Consider the following 26,797-nt stretch of genomic DNA (forward strand, 5'->3'; position numbering starts at 1 on the left):
CACAGCCAGCAGACCCAGAGAGGGGCAGTGAGGCAAGACCAACTGGGGTCATGGAGACCTGGGCAGTGAGTGAGTGCAACAAGAAAGACTTCTCAGGAGATAGGCTTCAGGTAGAATGTCCTTTAACCAGGCAGGGGGGATTAAGCCTTTGGGGGTGAGTAGGGACTATAGGGTGAGTGTATTAAACCTTTGGGAATATGTAGGAGCTATTGGGTAGGTATATTAAACCTTTGGGGTACTTAGAAGATATTGGGGTGAGGTAGAGCAGTGATCAGGGTTGGGGTGCTGAGGATGCCTCATTTGTATAAGGAGGAATTTCATGTGCTTACTGGACCTGATCTTAGAAGAGGGGAAGTTTAACCTGGCTGTGACTATGTGACTTCCTCTGCTGTGGGCATAGGACATGTGGGCCTATGGCAGAGAAGGAAGTTGTCTCACAAGATCTCTGGGGTTGGACAGGACTTTACCATACTCCTGCTCCAGACCAGCTCCTCTGTTCCATGGCTCCCTGGCGGCCCCACAGGTGCTTCTATCTTGAGGAGCCTTTGGAGTTAGCCTGGTTTATCCTGTGGGAGCCAGGGCCTGTCTTCTAACCCCAGTGCTATGATCTCATCAGTCCTTGGTGACCCTGGATCTCTCAGTGCCTTCCCTCTCCATTCTTATACCAGCTCACTGTTTGAGGGATTTTAAACATTTTTCTTAAGCCTCCCAGCGGGGACATGGGAATTTCTAGTAATTTCTGGTCATCAGCATCTTCAGCCTGAACAGCCACTCAATACATTTGAGCATCTCTTAGGAAGCTATTTGTCCTTGAAGAGCCACACACTTGGCTGGATCTACATTCAATTTCTCATCACTGTCTGGTGACTTTGATCCTAGAACATCCTAAATCTACTCTGGTAGCCTCCATAGTAGCCTAATCCCACTATGAGAGGCAAAGGCACTGGGCATAACCGAAGGACTTAGATTGGTTTGGAGAAAGGTGACTTTGCCAGAGAGAATGCGTATCCACATGGGAACCACACAACAGCAGAGAAGTGGCCAAACAATGCGGGAAGGGTTTCCCCAGAAGTCTGGAAGTTCTACCAAGGCCTAGATGTCAGCTAAGCAAAGGTTCTGGGCAAGCATGAGAGTTTCAGTGGCCACAAGAGAGTGGCCGGCAATTAAGCAGGTTCACGTAAGACATGCTTGAGGGTAGGATGGATGCGGACTGGCAGATGAATAAGACAGGCCTAATAGGCCAAGTAGGCATAAGGGGCAGCCTGGCCTGGCTGAGGACAAATGGGGTTTGAGGAAGAGACTGCTGAAGGTAGTTCTGGGGTCTTAAACTCTTCTTGGGCATGGTAGCACCCGCTCTGAAGGCCCTAGCTCTTGCTGTTTATTAGAATGCTATGGTGACTTCTGGAGCTCTGAGCCTTGAGCCTTTCCCACTGGACAACCTATGGAGCTAAGATTTAGCTGAGAAGTGGTCCTGGCCAGTTGCACACATCTGGTGAGAGGTCAGAGATTCTCCGAGGCATTTAATAAAGATAGGACTCCACAAAGACAAAAATAAGAACAATCACAGGTTCAGCTAGTCTTGAACAAAGTAAGACAGTTCTACAACATCATTCCAATAGTTCAGGTAGAAGTTTCTGGTCCTGGAGTCCGTGTCATGGCGGAGGGCCTCCAAACCTGCGAGCAGAGACCACATTGTCCAGTCAGGAGCTCACCAAAGAGCTCGGAGCCCTAGGGAACCCACAGTCTGAAGGGGAAAGTGAGGCCCCCACCCTGGAGAGGCATCTCCCCACCAGAAATCTCTTGTAAGTGTCAGATAAAACAGGTCCCAGCCACCAGAAGGTACAAAGGCTCTGCTTGCTTACAGTTCTTCAGGTAGATCACATCATTCTTTCTCAAGTACAGGCATAGGTCATTGAAATAGTCCTGAAGCAATGCCCCTGGGTAGTCAAGGAAGTTGTTAGCAATGGCAACCCTTGTCCACTGAAGGAGAGCACTGGCCAGCAGGGACATTCCACCCCTCCCTGGCTTAGATCCACTGTGTCCCTGCAGTAGACCCAGGACCATCCACTGTGGCAGCTGAGGCAGGGGGATAGCAAGGGTAGGGGTTGAGGCTGCTTGAGGTCAGTACCTACCGATGAACTTCATGGCTGCCAGCTTCACTGTCATGTGGGAACTGTCCAGATACGTTAAGGCCTGACTGAGAAACTGCTGGTAGTTGCCAACATTGCTTTCTAGCTGAGGAGAGAAGAGAGGGCCCGTGACCATATTGAAGGTCTGTGTGCTACCTCACTTCAGGGACATAGCTTTCCTGAGGAACCCTTTTACACTTCCAGTGCCGAGGGCCTGGAAGAAAGGAGGGCGGTCATCTCTGTCCCCTAGAGGATGTGGAAAAGTAGCCCAGTTCCTTCATTTGATCCAGTGAGAGGAACCCACACCGAGGATCTGGGAACATCCACATTTGTGGCCCTTCCCAACATCACTTTGGAGACCCTCCAGTATGCCTGTCCATGCCTGCCTGATTGCCATCTCACCACAAACCAGAAGCTTAATGTCCCACACCCCCAAGCCTCCAGGGTCCCCTGTAAGGTCAATGTCATGAAGAGGAAAGGTAAGCTCATCACTAGCTACTTCTGTATCCTGCTCTTCTCTACTGTTGAGGGAGCAAAGTTGCCTTCGGGGGTTTCTCAAGGCGCTCACCTTGAGATGTTGCTAACATGCGTTGCAGACATGACACACATGCCTGTGTCACAGACAGGCTCTGCTGCTCCCCAGTCTTCAGTGGCCTTTCCACTTCTGACTGCCTCCCTGCTCCTCTTTGTAAACCTTTCCTGCTCTGTGGACTAACTGTTCCTGATACTTAAGTTAGGACCATGTGAAACAGCTGCAGCCCTGAGTTTCTCAAGGGCCATGCTTCTATTGTCACTGTCACCAAGGTGTCCCAGGGTGCACTGCATGGGATGGGTAAGCAGGCCAGGAGTTCAGTGTCCCTGCCCTGTCCAAATATCACCTTGAGATCTTTGCAGACACAGTTCTAGGCTTGTTCCAAGTGGCTGAAACCAGAATCCACTGAAGCCTGAAGACTATGTGCCTTGCCCATGTGACTTTGGTCCTATTCAAGAGTCTGAGATTATGCCCCTGATAATCTCAGGAGGGTAGAGGAAACTGGGGCCAAAGATTAAACTGGTGGCTAGACAACAAGGGGCACTATTTACTGGTCTTGTACTTCTGGGCCCTGCAATATATGGGCTCAGAGGCTCAGGGGTGTCTGCTTTAGATAAGCACTGGAACACCAGGAGGCACTGTGACCTCAGAGGCCCTGCTAGAGTGGCCTTGAGCACACTCTAGGAACTTGGTGGAGACTCTCTTCCCTCGGGGACAAAACATTTCAGAGAATGAGTTTCATTATGAAGGGTAAATGCTCCTCACAGAAGCCCAGTAGTCAAACTCCTCCCTCAGAACCACCTCTCGGCCCCATACACTACCCTCAGAGAGGTCTGGGATGACTGTACAGCCACCACACCTCTCCAGTCCCAGACCCTCCCTGGAAAGGTACCCAGACCTTACCATGTAGACAAAAATGTCATTCGCAGCACCCAGCCCTTGGCCCCATGCCAGCTTGCCGAACAGCTCCTTCCGGAACTCCCACTTTAGCAAGATGGCACAGCGCAGGAACGTGAACTTGGCCTTCTGTAAGTGAGGGACAGAGCGTCTCTGCTCTCACTTGCCATCACGCCTCTCATCCCACAGAGACCTCAAGAAGAGGTCACTGCAGCAGTACCACCCACTGGGGCACTGAGAGGGAATGTATCGACAGAGGAAGAGGTAACACAGTCCACCTGGGCTGTCCTACTCCAATTCACATAGAACTTCCAGAAAAGCTACCTGGGCCTCGTTCTGAGAAACCAGTTTGGAGTACCAGCCTTAGAGGGTTGAAGCCTTAGTCTCTGTTTGAGAAAGGACCCAACTTCCCACAGTGGATATGGGCCTGGGCCACGTTGGGGTTGTTAAATATAAAGCCTTACTCTCAGAAACCCAGAACTTATTCCCAGGACCAGAAGAGGCCAAGCTTGGCCTGTGGGTAGTGAATAGAGCCTAGGCTAGCCCTGAGGAGAAACAGAGGTAGAGGGTGGTTCCAGGAGCTCAGGGTGCCTTGAAAGGCATGGCCTATAAAATGCAAGGTCCTCATGAAACGGCCAATGTTTCAGGGCCACCCCAGGGAGAGTGGCACAAAGCTCCTCTTTGGCTTGGGGTTGTGCCACTAGGGAGGCAGGGTACAAGTAGGTACTCCAGTGCATCACATGGTCACACCATGGGCTGGGGAGTGTTGTGAGTTGTCCTGATGCTGTTTGTATTCTGATGTTAATTCTGCTTCCTCAAGAGGGGTTGCCCCCCAAAGAGCAGTCTTTCACACACTCAGGTGCTCTCAGTGAACCTTCTTTCCATTTTAACTGCTCAGTAAAGGCTTGAGGGGGGTGGGACTGGAGATTAGAGAGTGGGAGCAGGCAGAGAGGAGAAGAGGATGAGAGGGAAAGGAGAGAAGACTGAAGAGGAAGAAGCCACAATGGACCAGAACCACATGGCCAGGAGAAACCACAATTGCAAGGGGTCTTATAGCTTGGGGAATAAGTTAGTATAATGTTAGACCTGCCCAATCTAGGCATATGGCTTATAATTATAATAACTGGATTGTGGTTTATTATATAGAATTATTGGGTTTGGAAATTTTAGCAACAGGGAGGAGGGGAAAAGTAGAGGTAGAAAGTTCCCGGAATGCTAGATTTCTGCAGCTGATTTTAGATGGTGGCATGAAGGTCTTCGGCCAAGGGCCCAGTGAGAGATGAGGGTAAAGAATCTGAAGCAGGTGGCTGAGAAAACGCCACCAAGATGGAGCTTGCTCCTTGTCTCTGGCTGCTGGGGTGGCCTACAGACCCAGACTCAGCCTAGGTGGCCTCTCCTGAATGCTAGCCTCACTCTGGTCTCCACTTAGACAGTTGACCTCCCTGAGGGTTTGCTCTTTTTCAGCCTGGCTCTCCTAGATGCTCCAGCTGAGCTGGACTACACTCACCACAGCTACTTCTTGGCAGGGATCAGCCATATTGAAGAGGAGGGGCACTGTAGCCTGAGAAGCCAGGTCCTTGAGACTCTGCCGAAGCTTCTTGCCACTATAGTGGATGACATCTCCAAACAGGAAGATGGCACCTTCCCGAACTGTTGCCCTTTCCTGGGAGGGGAGGCAGGTCTCCTGCTCAGGCATGCAACAGGTCAAGCTTCTCCCTTCCCTCTCTTCCCATGACTTCTGGTCCCCTCACTTTGGTCCTGAGCAGCTCAGGACCAGCTGTCATTGTCCCTAACCCCACAGGTCAATGACCGCTCAGCCCCTGACTCCTGCTGATTTCTGTCTGGGGCCTTCTTACTTTCCCATTTCCTCAGCCTCTTTCAGCCTTTGGTGGCCTTCTTGGATTTATAGTTTCTTCCTGGTTTCTCACTAATAGGTTTCTCTGCAAGTCTCTGGGGTGATAGCAGCCATACCTCTATTGCTAAGCAGACCTGACTGTTGGTCTATGATGCTCTAGTTTTGTCACCCTGGGTGAGGCTCTGTCTTCTTACCTTTTATAAACAGCCCCTAACCATGGCACTCTTGTCCTTGGGTTGAGGGGAGTGCAGAAGCCAGCACCGAAAGGAGTGCCTACTAATGTCTTCATTTCTCTTAATACTACCTCCTTCAGGACTCAGCCTCCCTTCTATGAAAGATACTCCCCAAATTGAGTCTGTTGCCTCCTCCTTCATTTCAGATGTGCAGTGGCCACTGCCTGCCTACCTCTCCCAAGAGGGGCATATTCTAGCACTCATCTCCCTGGTTCTGATCCATCTCAGAGCCCCTTCTTAGTGGTCTTTCCTCATTCAGACTTTCTTCATTCCCAACCTCGATGTCCTAAATCACTGGGTCCCATTCCACAATATGACAGGTACATGTTGCTTTTATATGGAGTCATCAGTCTTGATGGCCCTAGAGGTAGAATCCTGAGCACAGGATTCAGTAACTTCACAAACTTCAACTAGTAGCAGTCTACAGGTTCTCGGGTGGGTTCTGGGGATGGTGCTGAGGACAGGTACTAGTTTCTGATTGCTATCTGCAGCCCTGCCTTGTCCTGTCCTGCCACCCCTACATCCCTGCCCAGCTCACATCTGTGAATAGGCTGAGAAGGTGCTGGGCGATCTTGAGGCTGACAATTCCAATGCCCTGGACACCTAGACAGTGCAGGAAGTGGCCCATGATCTTCATCAAGCCTGCAGGGTCCTCGAACTCAGGTTGTAGAAAGTTGTCCAACAGCTCTGTCAACTTACTTCTTAGCAGAGTTGCCTGCAGGGAGACCACCATCCTCCAGGAGGGCCCTTGATCAGTTTCTGCCAGCTGCCCCAGTGAAGCAGCCACTGGCTTTCTCAGAGGGTGTTATCTACCCATCTCTGAGTCAGTCCAGGTGGAGAAGAAGTCTGAGTGCTGAAGCTAACTGTTCCCAAATTTATTCCCTACCTCCTCTACATGATGGACAGGAAAACACACAGAACCATGCCATGGGTCTAGGATAGGCCAAATATGCAGCTGCATTCCAGCCCTCATGAGGACCATCTCAGAACAGGCCTGATCTGGGAGGTTCAGAAGGGTAGGGTGTTGGGTACGTCACAGGAGTTATCATAAGAAGCAACTAATCAGGGCCAACCAGGCCTGATGGTCTCTCTATAACCCTTGGGAGGACACACCCTTCCAGACACTTCCTTTGTGCCTAGCCCACCCTGTGATTCTTATGAGATAGCAGAAGGTATATCTCTCAGGTTCCTTCTCCCTCACCTTTTTAGGGTGCATCAGGGTGCTGCTCAGGCCTTCCAGGCTCATAGCTCGCACCATCTTGTTGCGGTTGGAAAGGCCCAGGTTCAGGGAGTTGTACATGGTCTTCCAAGACAAGTACTGGGAGGCATCTGGGCTGTTGAGAAACTGGGCAGGGGTTGGGGCCATCGGCCCACCTGTTAACCACAGCTGGCAAGGAAACAGTGACCCACGCCGTGAAAATGAAGTTAGACCTAAAGAAGCATGTCTACCAGCAAGCAAAACTGACACAGAGACCTTGGAAGGGAAGTCCACTGGAGTGAGTAGGGGACAGGCTGACCTCAGTGATGATGCAGATGCCCACAATGTTATCTCGCTCTTCAGTACTCTTCAGGGAGATGAGAGCCTGCCCCAAGACAGCCTTGATCTCGCAGTTATAATGAGCCATGGCCCTATCACAGGCAAGAGGCAGGCACAAAGTTTCAGAGGACTCTATTCTCCACCTAGGTCTCAGTGCTGGCCAGATTTCTGAGTCTGGAGTGCAGGATCCAGTGTAGGGACAAGGGGCTGGGCTGCCATTCTATCCTCTCCCAGGCAGAGGGTGCCCAAGCTGAGGGCTCACCTGGCCAAAAGGGTCACTCCCCTTGGGAACGTTTCCAGCTGCCCAAAAAGCTCCCAGCCCTGGATCAGCTTTACATCAGCAAACACCTCCCAGTATTGGTTGGTCCAGAAGAGACCCTTGAGTGCTTCTATGCAAGTCCTAGGCAGGGTGGAATGAAACAGGTGCCCAAAACTTGTCAGCTGCCACCCACTAGACTTTCCTTGCTCAAGAGTCTCCCTACTAGCCAGTTTGGGAACTCTGTTCCACCCCCATCCAACCTCCACTCAAAATCCTTCCCTTCTTGGGTCCATAGCATCGGCATGTTGAGGCAAGAGCAAGGGAGGGGCCAGAGATATCTTGGCTCACCTGCAGGGCCCAAGGGGCTTAGAGCCTAGAACATCTTCCTGATAGTCAAACATGCCTTGCACTAGGCCCATCTCCAGTAGATAGTAGAGCTCTGTGAGGAGGCCAAGAAGGATCCCTGAGAAAGCCCAGCAGACTGTGTCCCTGTACTCCTCGATATAGAGGAGCTCATAAATGGTGCCCAGAGCCTGTGATGGGTGATAGAGGAGAACCCCTGGTCAGAAGAGCAGAGAACAGCTACAAAGGTACTCTAGTCTGGACCTTGCTGCCTTCATCTGGCCTCCTGTGAAGACACCTTGCATAAATCCCCAAAAATCCTGCACTGGATCTGAGGCTCAACCAGGATCCCTTGTGGTCTCTGGGGCTGGGCCCTGAGCTCCAGGCTTTGCTCAGTTTGGCTTCCACACTACTGATTCAATTTTTCTTTCTTTTCTTTCCACCTTCTGTGAGCTGGGTCTCTCCAAGTGCCCATCCTGTGGGGAGGTCCTTCTCAGATCCTCCATGGTGAAGGCCTCTCCTGGGCCGGAGTTTCTGGCGGTTGACCCCATCTAGCCCTATTTCTTTGGCGTTGGGCTATGTTTGGCCCTAGAATCCCCTGGCTCTTTCTCTAAACCATCCCCAGCCAGTCCTGCAGTGCCATGACCACTGCTCTACTGTCCTCCCCTTAATACAAGGGTCTCTTCTCATGGGGCAGAAATAATGGGTCACTGCCAAGTAAGGCCCTTCTAAAGCTTGGCTCACAATCAGTTCTGGCTATCTCACCTCCCACCTGTCCTGCCTTCTCTGTCAGGTATCCTGTCCCTACAGCCAACCGTGGACCAGTGCATGGTCACTGTGTCTCTGAGTCATGTCAGGGCAGCCAAGGCTCTCTGCTGCTTCCCACTGTGGGACTTTCAGTTCTGTTGTGGTCTATAATGAGGCATCTGTCTAGAGGGGCAGCAGGGGTCTGTGTCCAGTGGGCTGGCCCATCAGTGAGTACCCCAAACACCTACTGAAGCCACACCTGCTGATTGAAAGGTTCACCAAGAGCAGGTAAAATTTGTTGCCCACCTCTACAAATGACCACAGACAATGCTAAAGGTCTGAAGGTGAGGCTCTTGGAGGCAGCACAGTGCCTGACCCCCTGCCCCAGGAGCCAATGGAAGCTCTGGATACTGCTGCTCCCACTGGGGGAGCCATGCTGGTGGCATGTAGCACAGGATGCGGCTCACCATCAGGGAGACCAGCCGGGCCTGGTATGTGGACTGGAGGAGCCTCTTTGGTGGTCGCAATCTCAGCTTCATGTAGAGTAGGGTTATAACATCACGAGCCACATGAGAGTTGGCAGCCAGAGCCTTCCACAGTGGTAGGATCCACCTGATGAGACAGGGACCAGGCCACCACTGGAAACACAGGGCACAACACTGCACAGGTGTCTCTTATGAATACTGGCCATCAGAAGGATGTGGGAAAGTGAAGCCTGAGGGTGGGTAGTGAGGGGCCCTGAGGTCTATATTCTATGATGCTTTGCTTGATATCTGCATGAGTACCAGGCTTATGGCTCCTCTCTCCAGAATCCCAAGCAAATAACTACCCTATAGCTTGTCTTTTCTCTTGGAAGTAAGGGCAAGCCCCTACCCCCCCACCCCAACCACTCAGTTAGTCTGAAGAGGGAAGCTAGCAGAGCCAGGACCCACTTTAGGCAGAGCTCATGAGTCCCCAGTTGCACTTGGCTCCCTGTCAAAGGCTGTGTGTTCAGCCAGTGTCCCTGCCATGTCCCACACTGCCAACTCTATACATGTATTCATGAGGTGCTTAGCATATGGCTGGCCACCTAAGGACTGAAAAAGGCTTATGATTATGCTGCTGTTGCCAGCAGTCCCTAGCCACGTTCTGAATTAGTAAGGCTTCATTGTCAATAAACTGCCTCTTGAAAGACGATCCAGGGTGGCAGCTGGAATCAAGACTCGCTGGGGCTCTGGGGCCATAGGGTACCTGTAGATAGGTGGAAGGGTGTCTTTGTGTATCTTCACAGCCTTTGACTGGTCTAAAACTCTGCACACAGGTCAGCCTCTCTAGTGACCGTAAATCTGAGATTGTTTCTATACCAATACCCCTCCTGGGACTGCTAGAACCCTGTTTAATTCCCACATACCTTCAGAGCCCCTCTGACCATAGTCCAGAGTCAAGAAAGAAACAAAACCCTTAAATGCCTATTCTTGCCTAGTGTGCTAAGTGATCTTTGGCCCAGGAAGGTGGACTACCACATGCCTGGATGAGGACCGTGTTGGGGTGCCTAGGTCAAGGGATGATACATATATATATATATACATATATACCTCTCTGAGGGCTGACATAGGGATAAGATCACCTCTACCACCTCCTGAGTATGCTGGGTCCCCAGAGCCAAGGTGGCCTGATTTATGGTCTGCTGGATACTTTTGGAGTGGATGTTTGGCAGCTCCTGGAACAGACCTTGCAAGAGCTCAGCTACCTGCAAGGTGGAATGCAGCTTCAGATGGGGCAAAGCCCTCTGATCCTGGTAGGACATAGCTTTACAGCTCAGTTCTCCCATCTCCATCCTTGTCTGAAGGAAGGCAGGGCAAACAAAGAAAGAGGTGTGCTGTGATTGACTCTGTAAGAGGACCAAAGTGGATGGGGTCCGGCCATCCCCAAGAGTGAATTTTCAATTTAGTTGGTAAAGCCAAACTGGAGGGGAGTTAGAGCTGCCCTCCACACAGCAGAAGGTGGGCCTGGTCATCGCTCATTGTCTCTGAGATTATGTGTGAATGAGTGTGGCACATGCTCACATGAGCATGTGCACACAGTCAGAAAGGAGCCACAGCCACCCACCCTCACCTGCTCCTTCCGGAAGCCAGGCGCCACACAGATCATCAGCAGGAGCTTGGCAGCAAGGTCACAGCGGAGGCGATTAGAACTGCTTAGACTGTGCACCAGCGTAAGGATCAGTTCTGTGTGCTGCGCCACTGTCAGGTCGTCCTTGAAAATCTATGTGGAGGCAAAGGTCAGGGAGGGGGAAATCTCTGGTCAGCAGTGGCTCAGGCCAGGCAGGGGAGTCCAACCTCTTACCATAGAGGGAGTGAAAGTCGTGTACATAGTAATGTTTGTGCTATAGACAAAGTGGCTTCCAAAGGCCACATCCTGCCCTCGCCCCAGGCTGCTGTAAACTGTATAGCCAGTCCCTCCACCTTGAGGCCATTGCTGGGTGGCTGCAAGTGTGTCTTTCAAAAGCTCCCAGCTGTCTATTTCCTGAAGACTTTCCTAAGGGACAATGGTGGTAAACAGCCTTCTAAGGAACCCCAGCACCCAGTTTCTGCTGGGTTGGAATGATGACCAACTCCTGCCCAGATATAGCCCTACTCTGCCTGGCTTCCCTACCTACTGCCTTTGAATGATGGGACCCAATCTTCTTTCTCTTAGGAAGGAGCCATTAGGACAGTAGATTCAGCCTAGTGCATGATCCAGGAGATACCAGATGCTGGAAAGTGTCACTGCTTCTGACCCAGACAGTCTCAGGAGCAGCTTGATCAAGACCCAAGTGACCCTCACTTAGAAGGTAGAAAATCTGAGGCTCAGGAAGATGGGATGTTTCACCCAGGGTGACTCGGGCATGGAGCTTTGAGACAAACCCATCCCTGCTCTTCCCTATCCGGTGTACTAGGCAGGCCATGCCTGAGAAGAATACAGCCAGGGTATGCCATGAAAGGCCAGAGAAGGGGTTTCTCAAACTTACGGAGGATGGAGGGGCAGAGCTAAGAACAGTGTGTCCCCAGAAGAACAGGATAGGCTGGCTTCTCTTGTCCCCAGAGGGAGATACAAGTGAGAATCTTTGCCCCGTGGGTTTAAAGGTTCTATTTGAGCAGAGGCTACTAGGGAAGGTACAGACAGAGAACACCCCTGGAAAGAGCAGAAGTCCATCCCATCCTTGTTCTGCCCAACCTATTTGCCTGCACAGGTTCCTGGGACCCTTTGGCCCCATCTATTCAAGCCTTGGAGTGGAGAGGAAGAAACCATATAAGCACTGTGCCCTGGAAGCATCAGAGGCCCAGGCATTGCCTGAGCAACCTCACCTTCACCAGGTGGTAGAGCTTTATCTCCAAATCTCTAGACACGTTGCTTTCAAAGTGCTTCATCTTACTCCATTGTGTAGGCTCCACCAACTTCCCTGTGTACAGTTGTGCTCAGGAGGGCTGCTTCCCTCCTCCCTGCCCCTCCCCAGCCCCTCTCCCACTCACCCTTCTGCTGGAAAACAAGCTCCATGAGGAGGTAGACACAGAAGTGAGAATGTTGCTGTGTGATCTTGTCTCTGTCCCGCCACAGCAGAGTCAGTACGCCTATATGGTGACCCAGCGTGGATGGCACGGCCTCTTTCTGGAGAGAGTGGGACAATAGAGAGCCAGGTCTGGCTTCTTTGTGCCGCTTCTTCCTTCCACTCCTGTTCCCAGCATCTTTGGGAGACACCCGGTAGAGCACTTCACCTCTCTAACCTGTCTGTTTGACATTTCTGGTTTTAACCATAAAAGGCTGGGTGTGCCCATCACTTCCTTCAGGCAGCTGTGTGCAGATATGCCTGTGGATATGTATATGTGCCTGCAGCCTTACGTTTGTGTGCGTGTGTGTGTGTGTGTGTGTGTGTGTGTGTGTGTGTGTGTGTGTTAGTATGCACATATGCGTGCAGGCTTGCCAGTGTATGCATTTACCTGTATAATGGTATGTGCATGTATGTGTGCCTGTATGTATATACACATGACTGTGTGGATATGTGTATGCCTGTGTGTGCACATGTGTGTGTGCGCATGCATATGAATGCATGCCTTCATACGTGTGAGCATGTGTTTGCCAGCATATATCCACGTGTATTGATGTGTGGGATTCATTTCTCTTGGCTGCTTTAGGACTGTCCTGTCTCTCACTGGTCTTTGATAATTTGGGCTGTGGTGTGTTTCCACATGTTTTTCCTTCGAGTGTGACCTGCTAGGGATTTCTTGATATCCCTATCTGGAGGTGTGTACTCAGCCAAACCGAGCAGTTTCCACCACAGCAGCGCCACCTCCTCCGCCCCGTCATCTCACTTCTGGGATTCAGCTCTGTTTCCACACTGTTCCACACCCACTGGGCTTTTGTCCTGTTTCTTGGAGCTTTTCTCCCTCTGTCCTGGTTCCAGTTCCATTTTCTTCTGTGTTGGCTGAGCTGCTGGTTAAGAGAACCAGTGGCGTTTTATCTTGGATGTGTGCTTCCTGTGCAGTTCTAGAATGTTCCTCCAACTCTTGTGGTTAGCACGTGTTTTTTAGTACCATCCATTTCTCTCGCAGTTGTGTGTTCCTTTAACTTCCTCAACACAGCCACACACTGTGTGTGTGCCTTTTTCTTGGTTCCTTTTACCACAGGCAAGGTGGTGCTGACAAGTAGTGACAGAGACCTCCTGGCCATCCTCACCGCCATGATAGGGAGGGCACATGCTGTCTCCTCTGAATGTCTGGCCTCTGAGATCTGGAGGGTCACACGATTGGAGCTTGACTTTGGTGAGTCTCTGGTGCCCAAGTACATTAGACTCAAACAGAAGGCATCCAAGGCTGGGCCATTCTACACTGGCAGTGTCTGTGGGTTTGGAAATGTGGGATGAGGACTGTGAAGCATTGGGAAGGGGGGACCTTGGGATGGGGCCTTGGGACAGGGGCTTGGGACGGGGCCAGTCCTTAAGTCCTGAGTAGAACAGGCCTCGATGCCCCAGCCAGCCTGAGATTGAATCCCCAAGGCCAGCTTCATAAGGCCCAACTCAGTTTGTGACAAAGCTCTCACTCGAACCAAACCTCTGCCCTGAGGACTTTAACAGCCATTCCATTTCCAGTCCTAGAGCTTTCATTTTGATTTCACTTCAAGCATATGGAAGAATAGCTCAGAATTCCCATGTGCCCTCTAGTCAGTGTTTCGCCTTAGTGACAGTCTGCTCTGTTTGGATCCCTCTACTCCCCTCCTTTCTTCTGACAGGGGACACTGGGCATTTTACATCAAACACGCCTCCTGTCAATTTCATAGGAATCGGGACCCTTAGTGGCAAATGCAACCGTCACAGTCAGAAAAATCTAATTGAACATCAGCATCATTATCTAATCTACAGTCTGTATTCAAAGTTCATTACTTTTTCCTACAGTGGTCCTACATACACAGCACTCCTCACACAGGCCTTACAAACATACCACACAAGAGCTTGACACATGCTTAAATACATATATGCATGCGTGTGCACACACACATCTATTAAGAGAATCTAGCGTTCAGCTCCAACTCTAGTACAAAGCCAAATTCTCTTTCTCTGATGGAGGTCCTAGTCTGTTTGCAGAAGACCCTTTCTTCCAGACCCCCCCACATTTTATTAGTCATAAATTAAATTTCAGAATATTTAGAACATTGCACACAATAAAGTTTCAAATCAATAACAGTGCAGAAACCAAACTACAGAATTTTTAGCAGTTTTTATGGTATTTTTTTAAGACTGTAGTTGCAGAGAGGTTACAAATCAGGGCGAAATTCAATAATTTTGGCAACTTGAATATATGCTCAAGCTTGTATCCTCTTTCCACTGCTGTAACAGTGCTTGAGGCTGGATGGTTGATAGAACGGTTTGTTTAGCTCACAGTTCTGGATGCTAGGAGGCCTGACATCACTGTGCACTGGATGACACTTGGCACTAGTGCATGCCAGATCAATGTATGAATGACAAAAGACTTCTGGTTTCTCAAGGGATAACCAATTCCTGAGAGAGGCCAGTTTCAAGGTGAAGACAATTCCCTCTGATGGAGCTCACCTCCCAACTTCTCCATCAGTATCCAAACATCGGCCATAGTCCCCAACACTCAGCCTCTCAGCTGTCTCTATTCAGTTCACCCTGTGAGCGGCTGGATGCGTGTTGCTATAGTTACTTGCCTGTTATTATCGCTGGACATCTACAGGTCTCCAGCTCAGCTCCAGTATGAATCAAACCATATAGGCACTCTTGCATAAGCCTTTTTATGGATATACATTTTCATTCCTCTTTGGTAAATATCTAGGATAAGACCTATGTGGTTAGGGCATAAGTGTGTATTTAACTTTCAAAGAAACTGCTGGAAGTTCTGGCAGGCAGTTTTAACATCCTACACTCCCCCATGCTGTGTGAGACATTTCCGGGACACCACACCTTGGCCAACACTTGATGTTCCCAGTCTTTAATTTTACTCTTCCAGTGGGCGGGTGGTGGGACCTCATGGTGGTTTTATTTGCATTTCTTTTCTGACCAGTTGTGTGGGGGCACATTCATTTCCATGGGTTCTGCAATGTCCCTTTTTATCTGTGGTCCTTTTGAAGGGCTGGCTAGTTTTTTTTTTTTTTTTTTTTTTTTTTTTTTTACCGAGTTATAGTTGATCAACTTTTGTGAGACTCGGACATTGCACACACTTCTTGCCCATCTGTATCCTGTGGCTGCTGGGTGCACAGTAGTTCTTCATTTTGGTGAGGTTAGTTTTATTAATTTTGGTTTTGAGATGGGGGTCTCATGTAGTTCAGTCCTCAAATTCAATATGTAGCCAAGAATAACCTTGATCCCCCTGCCTCCACCTTCTGAGGTCTACGATGGCCAAGAATATACCACCATACCCTCCTCGTGTAATGTTGGGGCTCCAGCCTAGAACTTGGTGTGTTCTGAGTAAGCACTCTACTGAGGTACTTACGGCCCAGCCTGTTTCCTCTCATTGGTAGCTGAATGCTGTAGAGCCACTCTGCCTGCTCTTCCTTTATGAGGAGGGTCTGACTCCTTCCAGCCTGCATTTAGCCATCCTTATCCTCTTCTTTTTTTTCCCTCCTCTTCCCCTCTTCCTCTCCCTCCTCCTTTCTGACAGGATTTCACTATATAGTTCATGCTAGCCTAGTACAATCCTCCAGCCCTTCTGAGCGCTGAGCTAAAACCACACCTGACCATAAGCCTGCTTATGATTTGCCTGCGTTGTGGGGTGGTAGCTGATGCCCATTGCCTTAAGGAATGTGACTTGTCTCAGTCTTTCCCATCTAAGCCAGATGCCGACATGTGAAGCAGCTGGAATGTGAGTGCACAGGGACAGAGTGACTCTGCCTTTCAGCTTCTTTACGCCCAGCTATCAGATTAGCTGTTTCCAGGGCTGTTTGGGACATGGGTCCTCCACACTGCAGCTTTCCTGAACAGACCTCAGGCTGTTTCCTCAGACTCCCCTCCCCCCTCACTCTGTCTTCTATTGGGTCTCTGTACTTGGCTTAGGGGTTTCCTTAGGCCACTCTGCTGAGCTATAGTCACAGCCCCCAGACTGAAGGCTCCTAGAAAACCTATGGCAAAACCATGTTCCTTGATGCTGACCTCCATCCCCCACATCAGGGGCTCCCCATGGGGTATAGGGAACTCACAGCAAGCTTCAAAGAGTCCACCACATATTGTAGAAGCAGATAGATGGACTGGACTGCCCGGCTGCGCTCGTGGGACTTCTCAGACTTCAGCCAGTGTTCTATGTGCTGGGACGAATAGAGCAGTGTGAGAACCTGGGCCCACAGTCCCCATCGCAGCCATCTCTTGATGCACCCCGAGTAGGACTGCCAGGAAGGGTAACAGCTACCCAGCCAGAGCACTGGCCTCCTTGCCTGTTTCTCAATCTACTCCTTCAGTTCTGGGGTCCCACACAGCATTGGGTCATCTTAGATATAGGGAAAACCCAAGAAACCTTCGTGTTTGTTCACAGCCAACATGCTTCTGCTAACACCAGCCAAAAAATCCTATGGTAGACACAAGCATCCTTCAACTCAACTCAACTTTACTACTACCAACCTGCAGGCCATGTCAGGTCCCAAAAGTTAAGGGCTCTGTCCCCGAGATTTCCCTGACTCTGGAGCCAGCCACAAGTCCCAACCATGGCTCATGCTTCAGTCCAGCCCACTATAAATTATGTTAGGCCACCTTCCATCTCTGTAACAAAACACTCAAAGCTGATTACTTTACAAAGATGTTTGGTTATATCGGTGCATGGCTCTAGAGGACTTAAGAGTGGTGATGGCCTTGGTTACAGTCCTAAGGTGCTAAGGGCAACCACAGCATAGAGACAGGAACCACATATGTTCCTGTTTCTTCCCAGCTCCCTCCACTTCTCATAAAGGCTGTCACAGGAGGGCTCGGGGTATGGCTCAGTGCTAAAGCTCTTACCTAGCATGTTTGAGATCCATGTACAAGAGCCTGGGTTCAATCTCTACTTAGTACTACACACACACACACACACACACACACACACACACACACACAGCCACCAGGGTCCAACCATGCATTCTCTGCCTTTCTCCCAACACTGCTTTTAGCTTAGGCTTGTAGCCTTGAAGTGCCTCACAGTGGGGATCAGGTTTCAACAGATACCAAAGGACACTAAATCTATGTTCTACCGCAGCCCTGGGCGCCCAGCCACTCCTTCCTTAGAGTCATTCAATTTACTGGAGCAATGCACATAACTTGGGGACACTTAGGTGTGCTTGCCCCCATGTATTATTGGGGGCATGGCAAGGTCACAAACAAACATCACACAGAAAGAACACAGAGGGCCACAAAGCTGTGCTTGGTCTTGTGCCAGGTTTGGATCTCAGAGGTTCAGACTTTGGGAAGTCTCCTGAGCCCTGAGCTCTGGGAAGTAGGCCTGGGTGTGGGACTAATGCACAGCTACCTCAGAATGTCCTGGGGTCCTGGATGGGTCTAGATTCCTCCAGTGTGATGGTTTGAATATGCTTGGCCCAGGGAGTGGCACTATTAGGAGGTGTGACCTTGTTGGAGTAGGTGCCTCTCTCTCTCTCTGTCCACCTGTCTATGTATGTTTCTTTTATCTGTCTTCTTCTCTTCTACTATGTATCTCTGACTATGTCTCTATCTCTCTCATCTCTTTATCTCTGTCTCATTTGTCTGCCTGCTGTGATCTATTCTTGTCTCCTCATACCACACGCATGCACACACATCTGCTGCCCACCTGCCCACTCCACAGTAGTCTAGGCTGGTTCACAGGCCTCACCTGCAGGAGGAAGCAGATCTCATCCATGCTCGGGTTCTCAGAGATGAAGTTCTGAAGAAGTAGGTCAAGAGCATGCACTGTCTTCTTGTACAGCAGCTGACAAAGGACAGAGCCAGCTAGCATCACATAGCCAGGCCACCTTGTGGTCTCTCCAGCTCCTCCATGAGGGCTGAGAGGTATCTACTCTTCTGGGCCTAACTTTAGCAAGTGAGGCCAGATCATATCCTTGGCAGTGTCTGAAATAGTGAGTCCTGCTTCCTGACAGGTTTTGTTTTAAGGGGAGGTGTGGTATGAACACACAGACCCCCGGCCATCTCCCCAGCTCTGCTCACCCCTCTCTTGTATCCCTCTCCTCATGCCTGCTGTTCTGTACTCTTTCCTGCTGTTGCCCCAAGGAGGACTTTTGGCTGATGTCTCAGCCATTGAAAACAGATACAAATAAACCATCTTAGTTGGTTGGTTGATCAGTTTTGTTTGTTTGTTATTTTTGTTTTGTTTTGAAACAGGGTGTCTCTGGGTAGCCCTGGCTGTCCTGGGTCTTGGTTCGTAGAACAGGTTGGCCTCGAACTCAGAGGTTGCCCTGCCTCTGCTTCCAAAGTACTAGAATTAAAGGCCCAGCTTTCCCCCTCAACGTTTCTGATAAAGATTAAAAGAGAAAGAAAATAATTCAAATGAAAAGGTTATTTTAGATGATAATCTTCTATCAAAGTGAAGGAAGGTTCCAGCATGGAAACAAATCCAGAAAATAAAACACAAACAAATCTGGAAGACCCAAGTCACTGCACAGAGTCAACAATTCCAGCACAGTGATACAACCCACTTTGAGGGCTTCTGACATGGAGGCTGTTCTTTTATGTAGAGATATTTGAAATAGGAATACAATATAATAATAAGTCCCAGGATAGCCAGGTCTACACAGGAGAAACCTGTCTACAAATAAACAGTAAAAATCGCCATGAACATGCTTCAAGCTGAGCAGATCTGAGGATGACTGACTCCTTCTCCAAATTAAAACTTAAAATTGTATAGAAATCTCACAAGCAGAATAAGAGAACCCATTTCCAGTGAAAGACACAATTTAACCCCCTCATATGACCCTAGCTACTATGATCTTACCCTATCAGACTGTAGTCCTACTCACTTCTGGAAGCACCTAAAAATCTCATTTACCTAAAAGAAGGTTCTTAGTAATCCGTTGAACTGTAACTTGAGATGTCATTTATGTGCCCATAGCTGATTTATTTAAGCCTGACTTTTCAAGCTTGGGTGTGACTTCTACCTCTTTGGGTCCCTCGATTTCTACCAACCCCATGCTAAGTCTATAGCCAAACTCTCTTCCTAACAAAACACAGCTCTGTTTCAAATTGGATGGACATGAAATTCCTCTCTGCACAAAGTCGAGAGTCTTGGCTTTCCCAGAGTATGTGTCCCTGAAAGGAATTCCTCAGGCTTCCACAGGCAGCAGCATAGGCTCATGTCTCTCTCAAGACCCACAACAGCATCTCTTTGTTGGTTGTGCCCAAACACCTGACAGAAGCAACTTCAAGACTCAGCCCACGCAATGCCTCGTGGTGGCCAGGCAGGATGGAAAGGCATGGTGACCCTGGAAAACTACTTGGGCTATGGTGGCAGAGGCTTGTGGCACACTTTCTCACATGACTGGGAGAAAGGAGAAGGCTCAGGCTGGAAGCAGGACAGGCTCATCCTTTTGATTCACTTCCTCTGTCTAGGCCCCAGACTGCAAAACCAGCTGGAGACAAAGAATCAGAGCCATGGGCTTGTGGGGGACATCTGCATCTGCCAGAGCTGTGGGGCACAGTGCTCTATTCCTTACAGCTATGGTGCTTCCTTTCACCTGCCCCCACAAAAATATGGCTGAAACCTCAGGCTACAAAACTTCTAACAGAAAACCCAAGCAGTCTTTGTGACCTTGTTGTAAGCAAACTTCCTAGGCTTCACGCCTGAAGCATAGGCCATAAAAGAAAAATCAGCAGGCTTTTTCTAACCAGTGGCGCCTTCTCTTCAGAAGTCACAACCCAGAAAATATGAGAAAGCCTGGACTTGGAGAAAAGATTTTCAAATGCCAACTACAGGCTTACTGCTAGAGTTCAAGTGGAAGTTTAAAAACTGCATAGGGGGACTGGCAAGATGGATGATGGGATAAAGGCCCTTGCTGTTAAACCTGAAGACCCGAGTTAGAGTTAGATCCTTAGAACCCACATCACAGAAGGGGAGAAACAATTTCTTCAAGTTCTCCATTGATCTCTGCATGTGCACCACAGTACAGTACAGTGTAATACAGACAGACAGACACATACACACACACACACACACACACAAAGCATGAGTGCTTTGTAGTTTAAAAAAACAACCTACATAGAAGCCCATTTCTAAGTCAGTTGTGAGAACTGAATATACATTTCATTAAGGTTGAGCACATGACAAAGTGCTCATCCCAACAGCCAAAATGAAGCTAACAAAAGCTATGATTGACTGCCAAGAATCAGCTGGTGCGGTAACCCATGAGCCCAGATGAACTCCACACAGGAATGGCCGCCACCTCCCTTGTAGCCACATGGATGTGAACTTCCCTTGAGGCTCATCCATCTTTCTCAGTTCCCTGAGCTCACCTAGCATGGCCTTTAGACCATCCACAAGGCAACGTCTCGTGTGAACTCTGGGTGCCTAGCCCGAGATCACAGTTCAACTTCCTGTGACCACATGGCCTCTCTGGCTAACCTGTTTCTAGGGCTAAGAAACAAACTGGCTTCAGAGGCTTTGTTTCTTTATTTGCTTATTCTGCGGAGCAAAGCTTACTCACCCACAGAAGACAGATGGGTTTTTTTTTTTTTTTTCTTTTTTTTTCCTAAGCAGGCCTCCTCCCTGAACATTGTGTTCTCCCTTCACTCACTGTAGACAGAGCTGACCTTGCCCACCTTGGGTGTGGCCTGGAATGTGGTGTGACACTAGCTGTACGTTAAGTGTCTACCAGATTGATCAGAAGCACAAGACTGACAGTCAGCCCGATTCCTAATTCAACTCCCCTAGAGACAGCTCAAGACAGCAGGATAGGCCTGAGCAGCCAAGAACCAGGATGCATCACCTCAGTTTGAAGGTTGTCAACTCACTAGAAGTCACTAGAGTACAAAGTACAGGAAGGCTGTACATGGTGCCAGCATAGCACTGAAACCAGGGTCTGTTTGAGCAGAAAACTTTGAAGGTCCTGGGCTTTCTAAGATTGAAGAGAGCCTGTGCTCCAGGGAGGATGGGTCTACACCCAGACGGAGCTCCTCCTCCTGCCAATCACCAGACAAGGCTAACCCCTGGCCTAGCACCAAGAACCCACACCTCTGGGAGGGAGACAGGCTAAGCCCAGGGCATCACCGTGGTATCTTGGGCTTGCTCCGATGAAAGTGAGTCATTCTTCAGGTCCTTGGTAGGAGGAAGCATGTACACACTCTGCAGACAAGTCTTCAGGACCTGAGACTTGAGCAGGGGTTTGAATCCGGGCCTCAGGTTACTGCAAGAGAACAAAGTGACAGGCTGGGGTGCAATGCTGGCCCAAAGGGCCCCCAGCACAAATGTGACAGCGCAGTTAGAATATGAAAATAGGCATTGTCTTGGCTCAGTGCAATGACAAGGGCTACCACAATGGGGATCGTGGCGAGCTGTTCTAATTCATTGGCACTTGCTTGGAGAGAAACCTAGACAGTTTCTGGAGTCATAATCCAAGCTATGTATAAGTAGGCATATGCCCAAACATAGATAGCAGTAAAATCAGAGCCCAAGGGTGAAAAGCTAGGCTTTGTGCATAATCTGGGTTAGAGCCCAGTCTATGCTCAGGACTATGTTCAGTGTGTGACTATGGCCAGTGCTTAGTTTTTGCCAGTATTAACAATTCATCTTAACCATGACTGAAAGCTAACTTAGTCTCTCAGGCAGAATACAAAAGGCCTCAGCACATCCAGTATACTGGTGCCTCCTTAGGCTCCTCACACACTGACTCCACCACAAACTGAAGAGTTTGTCTTCCTTCCCATGCCGTAGAACAGTGATGTTACCTCAGGCCTACGATGACCAGTATGATCTTCTGTCGTAAGAATGTGGTCAAGGAGTTGGGCTCCTTCTGGAGGATGCCCTGGAGGGCAGAGAAAGAGCATGTGTTGGGCCTGCCTCTGGCTGGTTACCCTGGTCCTTGGGAGCACCCAGTGTGGACTCCAGTGTCACTCACCAAGAGGCACTGGATGAGCTCTGGTATCTGTGTGAACTTGTACCTCTGAGAGCCATACTCTGCCTGGATCGATTTGGTGAGCAGGATGGCCGCAGAGAGGAAGCTTGACTTCAGGATCTCATCCTGTCCCCCACAGATGAGCCAAAGGCCCAGTCAGGGGACAGTTTCCTAAAATCCTTTCACACAACCCAAGCAGCCCCCTTGATCAGGGGACCAGGAAGGTGTTTAACACACACACATACATACACACACACACACACACACACACACAAACCACATGTACAGACACCTCCCACCTACATACAACATACACAGCACCCCACATGCACAGGACACAGAGCCATCGAATGTACACAGCGACCTTACTCATGCATACAACTTCTCTGCCAATCAAGGAAGCTAAATACAGGGTTCCCTTCTCCCCGAGTCAGCCTCACTACCCTGGAAAGACACAGCCTTATCCCAGCCACCTGCAGCTAGAGCACTGGAGCCAGGAAGACAAAGAGCAGACCCCGAGTAGTCCCTGTTCCCAAGACACCAGGCATGCCATGCACGAGTACTGCTTCTGAGAGTGAACCCGGGTGCCCTGCCCACCCACCCTGCCTTTCTATGGAGAGGTGGGGCAGGCCTCACACAGGGGCCACAGGAGAAGTAGTACACCATCCTCGAGGCGATGTTGTCCACCCAGGGCAGGATCTGCTCCTTGGTATGTTTGGCTATCTGCCCATAGCACAGCAGGGAAGTGCTGCTGACCCATTTCCATCGAAGGTTGTTGTCTGATGGCTGTGGGTGGGTGACAGCTAGGCTAGAGGGCGCCAAGCTCTCAGCCCTCCCAGCCCCCACCTCCCTCTTGCCAAGGAGAAAGTTGAAGCCTCTGTAGCAACTTAGGGTGGTGGCAATTAGTGTCCCTCCTACACAGGCCCAGGCCTAGGGCTGACACTAGTCTTCTTATCCGGGAAGTCGCTTTAGCTGGTTGCCTAGGCAAGCTTCCTCCTTTGGGATTCCTTTGGAACTGGCCAGAAAAGTGGACCTGCTCATTGTATCTACTAGGTCCAGGGCACATCTGAGAACTTGAGTCCCAGGCATGGCATAGCTCTCAAAAACTTGAGATGCTCTTTGGCTCAACACCCTTAACTCAACAGTTTTCATTCCTAAGGTCTTGAGGAGGGGAAGTCCTATGAAGCATGGGCACAAAGTAGACCCTTCATCCATCCCGTGTCCCCCACACTAACCCCTAGGGGAAGTTGGCCAGGTAAGAGCCCTAGTGTCACCAGTGGGCTGGCACCCTCTCTGTCCAGTGCTGCCCTGTTCAACATGTTCCAGTGCTCGGGACCTCCCTACCTGGCTGTCATCGGATATAACAGCTGAACGCAGAAACTTGGTACGGCCCAGATGCTCCAACAGGGCCCATACCTCCTCCAAGTGCTTGGTGGAGGCCACACCCACAGCCAGCGCAATGCCCTGTATACCAGAGGACCCTGTGAGGCAACCTACAAGTGACAGCACAGGTCCTCGTCCAGCTCTCTAGGGCCTGTTCTTTCACCAGGGCTGCCTCCCAGGGTCTGAGCTGGTAGAAAGCTCGTGAAGTGTCCCATGTAGTGAGTCACACAATATCACAGTGATGTTGAGTGAGGCATGAGGGACGGGAACTGGTAAGGAGACGCATGACAATATTCTGACCTCTCGCTGTCTGGAGTGCTGATGGGACAGATCCAGGAGGCTGGCCAGGTGGCACTGCACCTGCTCCACGCTGGGGCACTCACGCAGGATCATGCCGTAGAGGTGGAAGAAGAAAGCCTGTGGCAGGGCAGCAGGGTGAAGAGCAGGCTAATGCTGCTCAGAAACCCACCCATCTGAGCACAGCAGGGCTGTGTGAGGTCGGAGCTACTCCATCCCTGAGAGGGAGCCCTTTCTTCTCCATTGTGTGGGACACAGCATGGAAGGTCATCTTTCCTAAAGCATCTCCACAGGGCTGAAACAGCTGCAGTTTGCTGTGGGGCACTGACCTTATCAGTAGCCTTCCTGGAGTCCAGGCCGAGAAACTCTAGGAGCGTTTGCACAGAGGCATCCCGGAATGACACTTCCTGCTTTTCCCAGAACTGTGGGAAAACTGATACTCAGGTCCTGCCGATCCCTACCCAATGCCCCAGGGTAATACAGAGTCTAGAACCAGCAGAATAGGTATAGCCGTACCAGGATCCTGAGTAGACGGAGGACAGCCTGCTCTCAAACAGGGAAGGGAAAGCCAAAGGTAAGGTTCCTCTGGGAACCAGAGCCCCAATCCTAAGTAAATCTGGCCATGCCCACCTCTGCAGTAGTACCCTTAGGACAGAGACTGACGTTCTTAGCAGACATAGAAAGTCCCGTTGGCATCTGGGCATGTCCCTGGTGATTGTGCCTCTGTGCTGATCTACCATACTGGGCATTTGCTCATTCTGTTCTGCCTGGATGGTTTCCCCACCCTACCTGAGAGGTTCTCAGTCTCCGTGCCCAGCTATCAATGCTAACAGTAGCCTCTCTAGCTTCACTCTATAAGCACACAGGACTGCTATAGCCCTCAAAGAATGTTCCATTCTGATTGGCCCAGAGGAAGTGGACAACAGCTGAGGGAGATTGGTCATAAACTTAATTTGATAGTCACACACCAGGAATAGCCCTATATATCCCAAGATCTCAAACATTCCTGGTATTGTCTCTGGCCTTCAAGCTGGCATTAGAGGACTGGACAGTCCCATGTAGCCATGCAGCACCCTGCTATGAAGGCTTTTAGAACTGTCATGGGCCTGGAGATGCATCGGCCAACACTGACAGGAGGAGACCCTGGGTAGGCTCTGTGCCTTTCCACCAGTCGGTGGGAAGTAAGACATTACCCTAAGCCCCTGAGTCCCTCCAACACCTTCCCATAGAGGGTGAGGAGTTTCAGGGATGGCCAAGACCTCTGGGAATCCAGGAGTGGTAGTTGAGTTCAGCATCGTGGCTTGGGACAGGCCCTGTGAATTTTCCCACCAGTGGGGAGTATCAGTCTCTCGGAACTTACCTGGCTGTGCTTCTCCAGGAAGTGGCAGATAGTGTCCAGCACAAGGTTCTGCTCTGTGACCAGCATGTTCTTGATCTTATTAACCACCATGTCCTCCCAGGATGGGTTGATATTCAAGGACTCTCCCAAGAGCCCTACATCCAAGCTATCTGTAGAGATTTCAGAAGCAGAGAAGGAGTACAAGCCACACCCACCAGTCCCTGAGGACCTAAGGACCAACTGTCCTGAGCTAGGTGCAGAGGACCTGCTCCAGCCCACCTAGCCCCTACCCTGTAAGGTCCCTGCTTGGCACACTGACAGGACAGACACTGGAGGAAGACTTGCTTCCTTCAACACAGATGCATCAAGGAGGCCTGGTGGCCAGCTCAGCATCAGGTCAGCGTTCGTCCAGTTGGTTTAGGAGAAGAGACTACACATAGGAGGCCAGAAATGTGACTCCAACTGCAGGTCATTTGGAGTGACATACTGACATAGTCCCTGCCTAGTCTCAGTAGTGGGACAGCTGGCTCCTCCCTTGTCTAAATCATGAATCTGGAAGCAAGCATCCAATAAACCATCATCCTGGGGTTTGTCATCTATATGCCCAAACAGAACTCCAAAGGACAGATGCTTCCTCAGTGATTAGCCACAGATTTCCTGGGACTTGGCCATGCACTATAGTGAGAAAGAGCTGGAAAGGAGTTGGCTGCATCTATGGTAGGAGCGATGTTTACACACAGAGGCTTCTACCTTGCTATCCAGTCAGGGCTCCCACTGCCATAAACGTACCCAAAAGAACCATGTTCATTATCAGTGGGGTGGGAAGGTGGCTCCTGGAGCTGTAATTTTCTATCTACTTGTGAGACAAAGACAAGAATGTATGAGGGATGCCAGTTGCATCCTATAGACATGTGGCTGGGAAGTGAGTCTCTGGAAACCCCCTCAGGAGCTATCCCAAGTGCAAACAGGAAGGCATGTCTAGAGCCACACCATTATGGCTTCCACGTGTCCTCCCAAAAGACTCATAGGCTGAAGTCTTGGTCCACACAGATGGTTCCCATATGGTCATGAGGGCTCAGATTCACTCAATAGCCTTGTCTGCTGATGCTTGTTTCAGTGTTGGTGTTACTGGGAAAGAAGGTCTGGATAGAGCAAGTAGGTCACTGGAATGCCCCTGGAAGGATGGTCTTCTTAGTCCCTGCTTCCTGACCATCATCTGGTGAGAAGCATTGCCCATCTGGACCTTCCACCATGCTGTACTGCTTTGCATAGGCTATGGCTACAGAAGTAGCCCCACTGTGCACCAAATACTCTCAATGAGCCCAAACACATAGTTCCTCCTTTCCTTATGCCAAGTATTTGGCAAACACCATGTAGACCTAACATGTATATATAAAAGGTCCCTTCCTCACCAATGGGGAAACCCTAAAGGTTTCATGATGGCTATGTGTTATTCATTGTCTAGCATTTTTGCAAAGATGATATCCAAAGCCAGTCATGATGGATGCGCCTAACTCTGATTCACACACATGGGCTGCCTCATCACAGGGTGCATGTCAGACTAAACCTTTGCAAACCATGACCTGTAGGACCTAGTACCAGAAGTGCTATACAGGGTCCTCACCTGAGCCTTGGTCTTGGCCCTGTGCAGATAGAGCAGAAAGAATCCTGTTGTTGGCATCTTGAGGGCATTGCTCACCCTACCTTAAGCTGGTAGCCAAGA

At 50.1% G+C, this 26,797-nt stretch overlaps 1 protein-coding gene across 1 annotated transcript; it reads right to left on the reverse strand.

Annotated features, from left to right (window-relative positions):
• Positions 1–1,573: 1,573 nt before the first annotated feature.
• On the reverse strand, positions 1,574–25,185 carry LOC308437875 (maestro heat-like repeat family member 5; the record flags this gene model as incomplete). Its single annotated transcript, XM_080939083.1, has 24 exons — positions 1,574–1,674; positions 1,863–1,937; positions 2,133–2,235; positions 3,565–3,687; positions 5,066–5,221; positions 6,185–6,361; positions 6,848–6,991; positions 7,164–7,275; positions 7,446–7,583; positions 7,791–7,975; positions 8,999–9,143; positions 10,106–10,260; positions 10,626–10,775; positions 11,858–11,952; positions 12,023–12,158; positions 16,197–16,301; positions 17,828–17,923; positions 21,212–21,347; positions 21,889–21,965; positions 22,059–22,181; positions 23,400–23,519; positions 23,739–23,855; positions 24,065–24,157; positions 25,096–25,185. The coding sequence occupies 24 exons, from the start codon at positions 25,183–25,185 to the stop codon at positions 1,574–1,576; spliced, it is 2,952 nt and encodes a 983-aa protein (XP_080795209.1).
• Positions 25,186–26,797: the final 1,612 nt, after the last annotated feature.

This window comes from Micromys minutus (assembly GCF_963924665.1).
Source record: "Micromys minutus genome assembly, chromosome: 27".
Classification (NCBI taxonomy): Eukaryota; Metazoa; Chordata; class Mammalia; order Rodentia; family Muridae; genus Micromys; species Micromys minutus.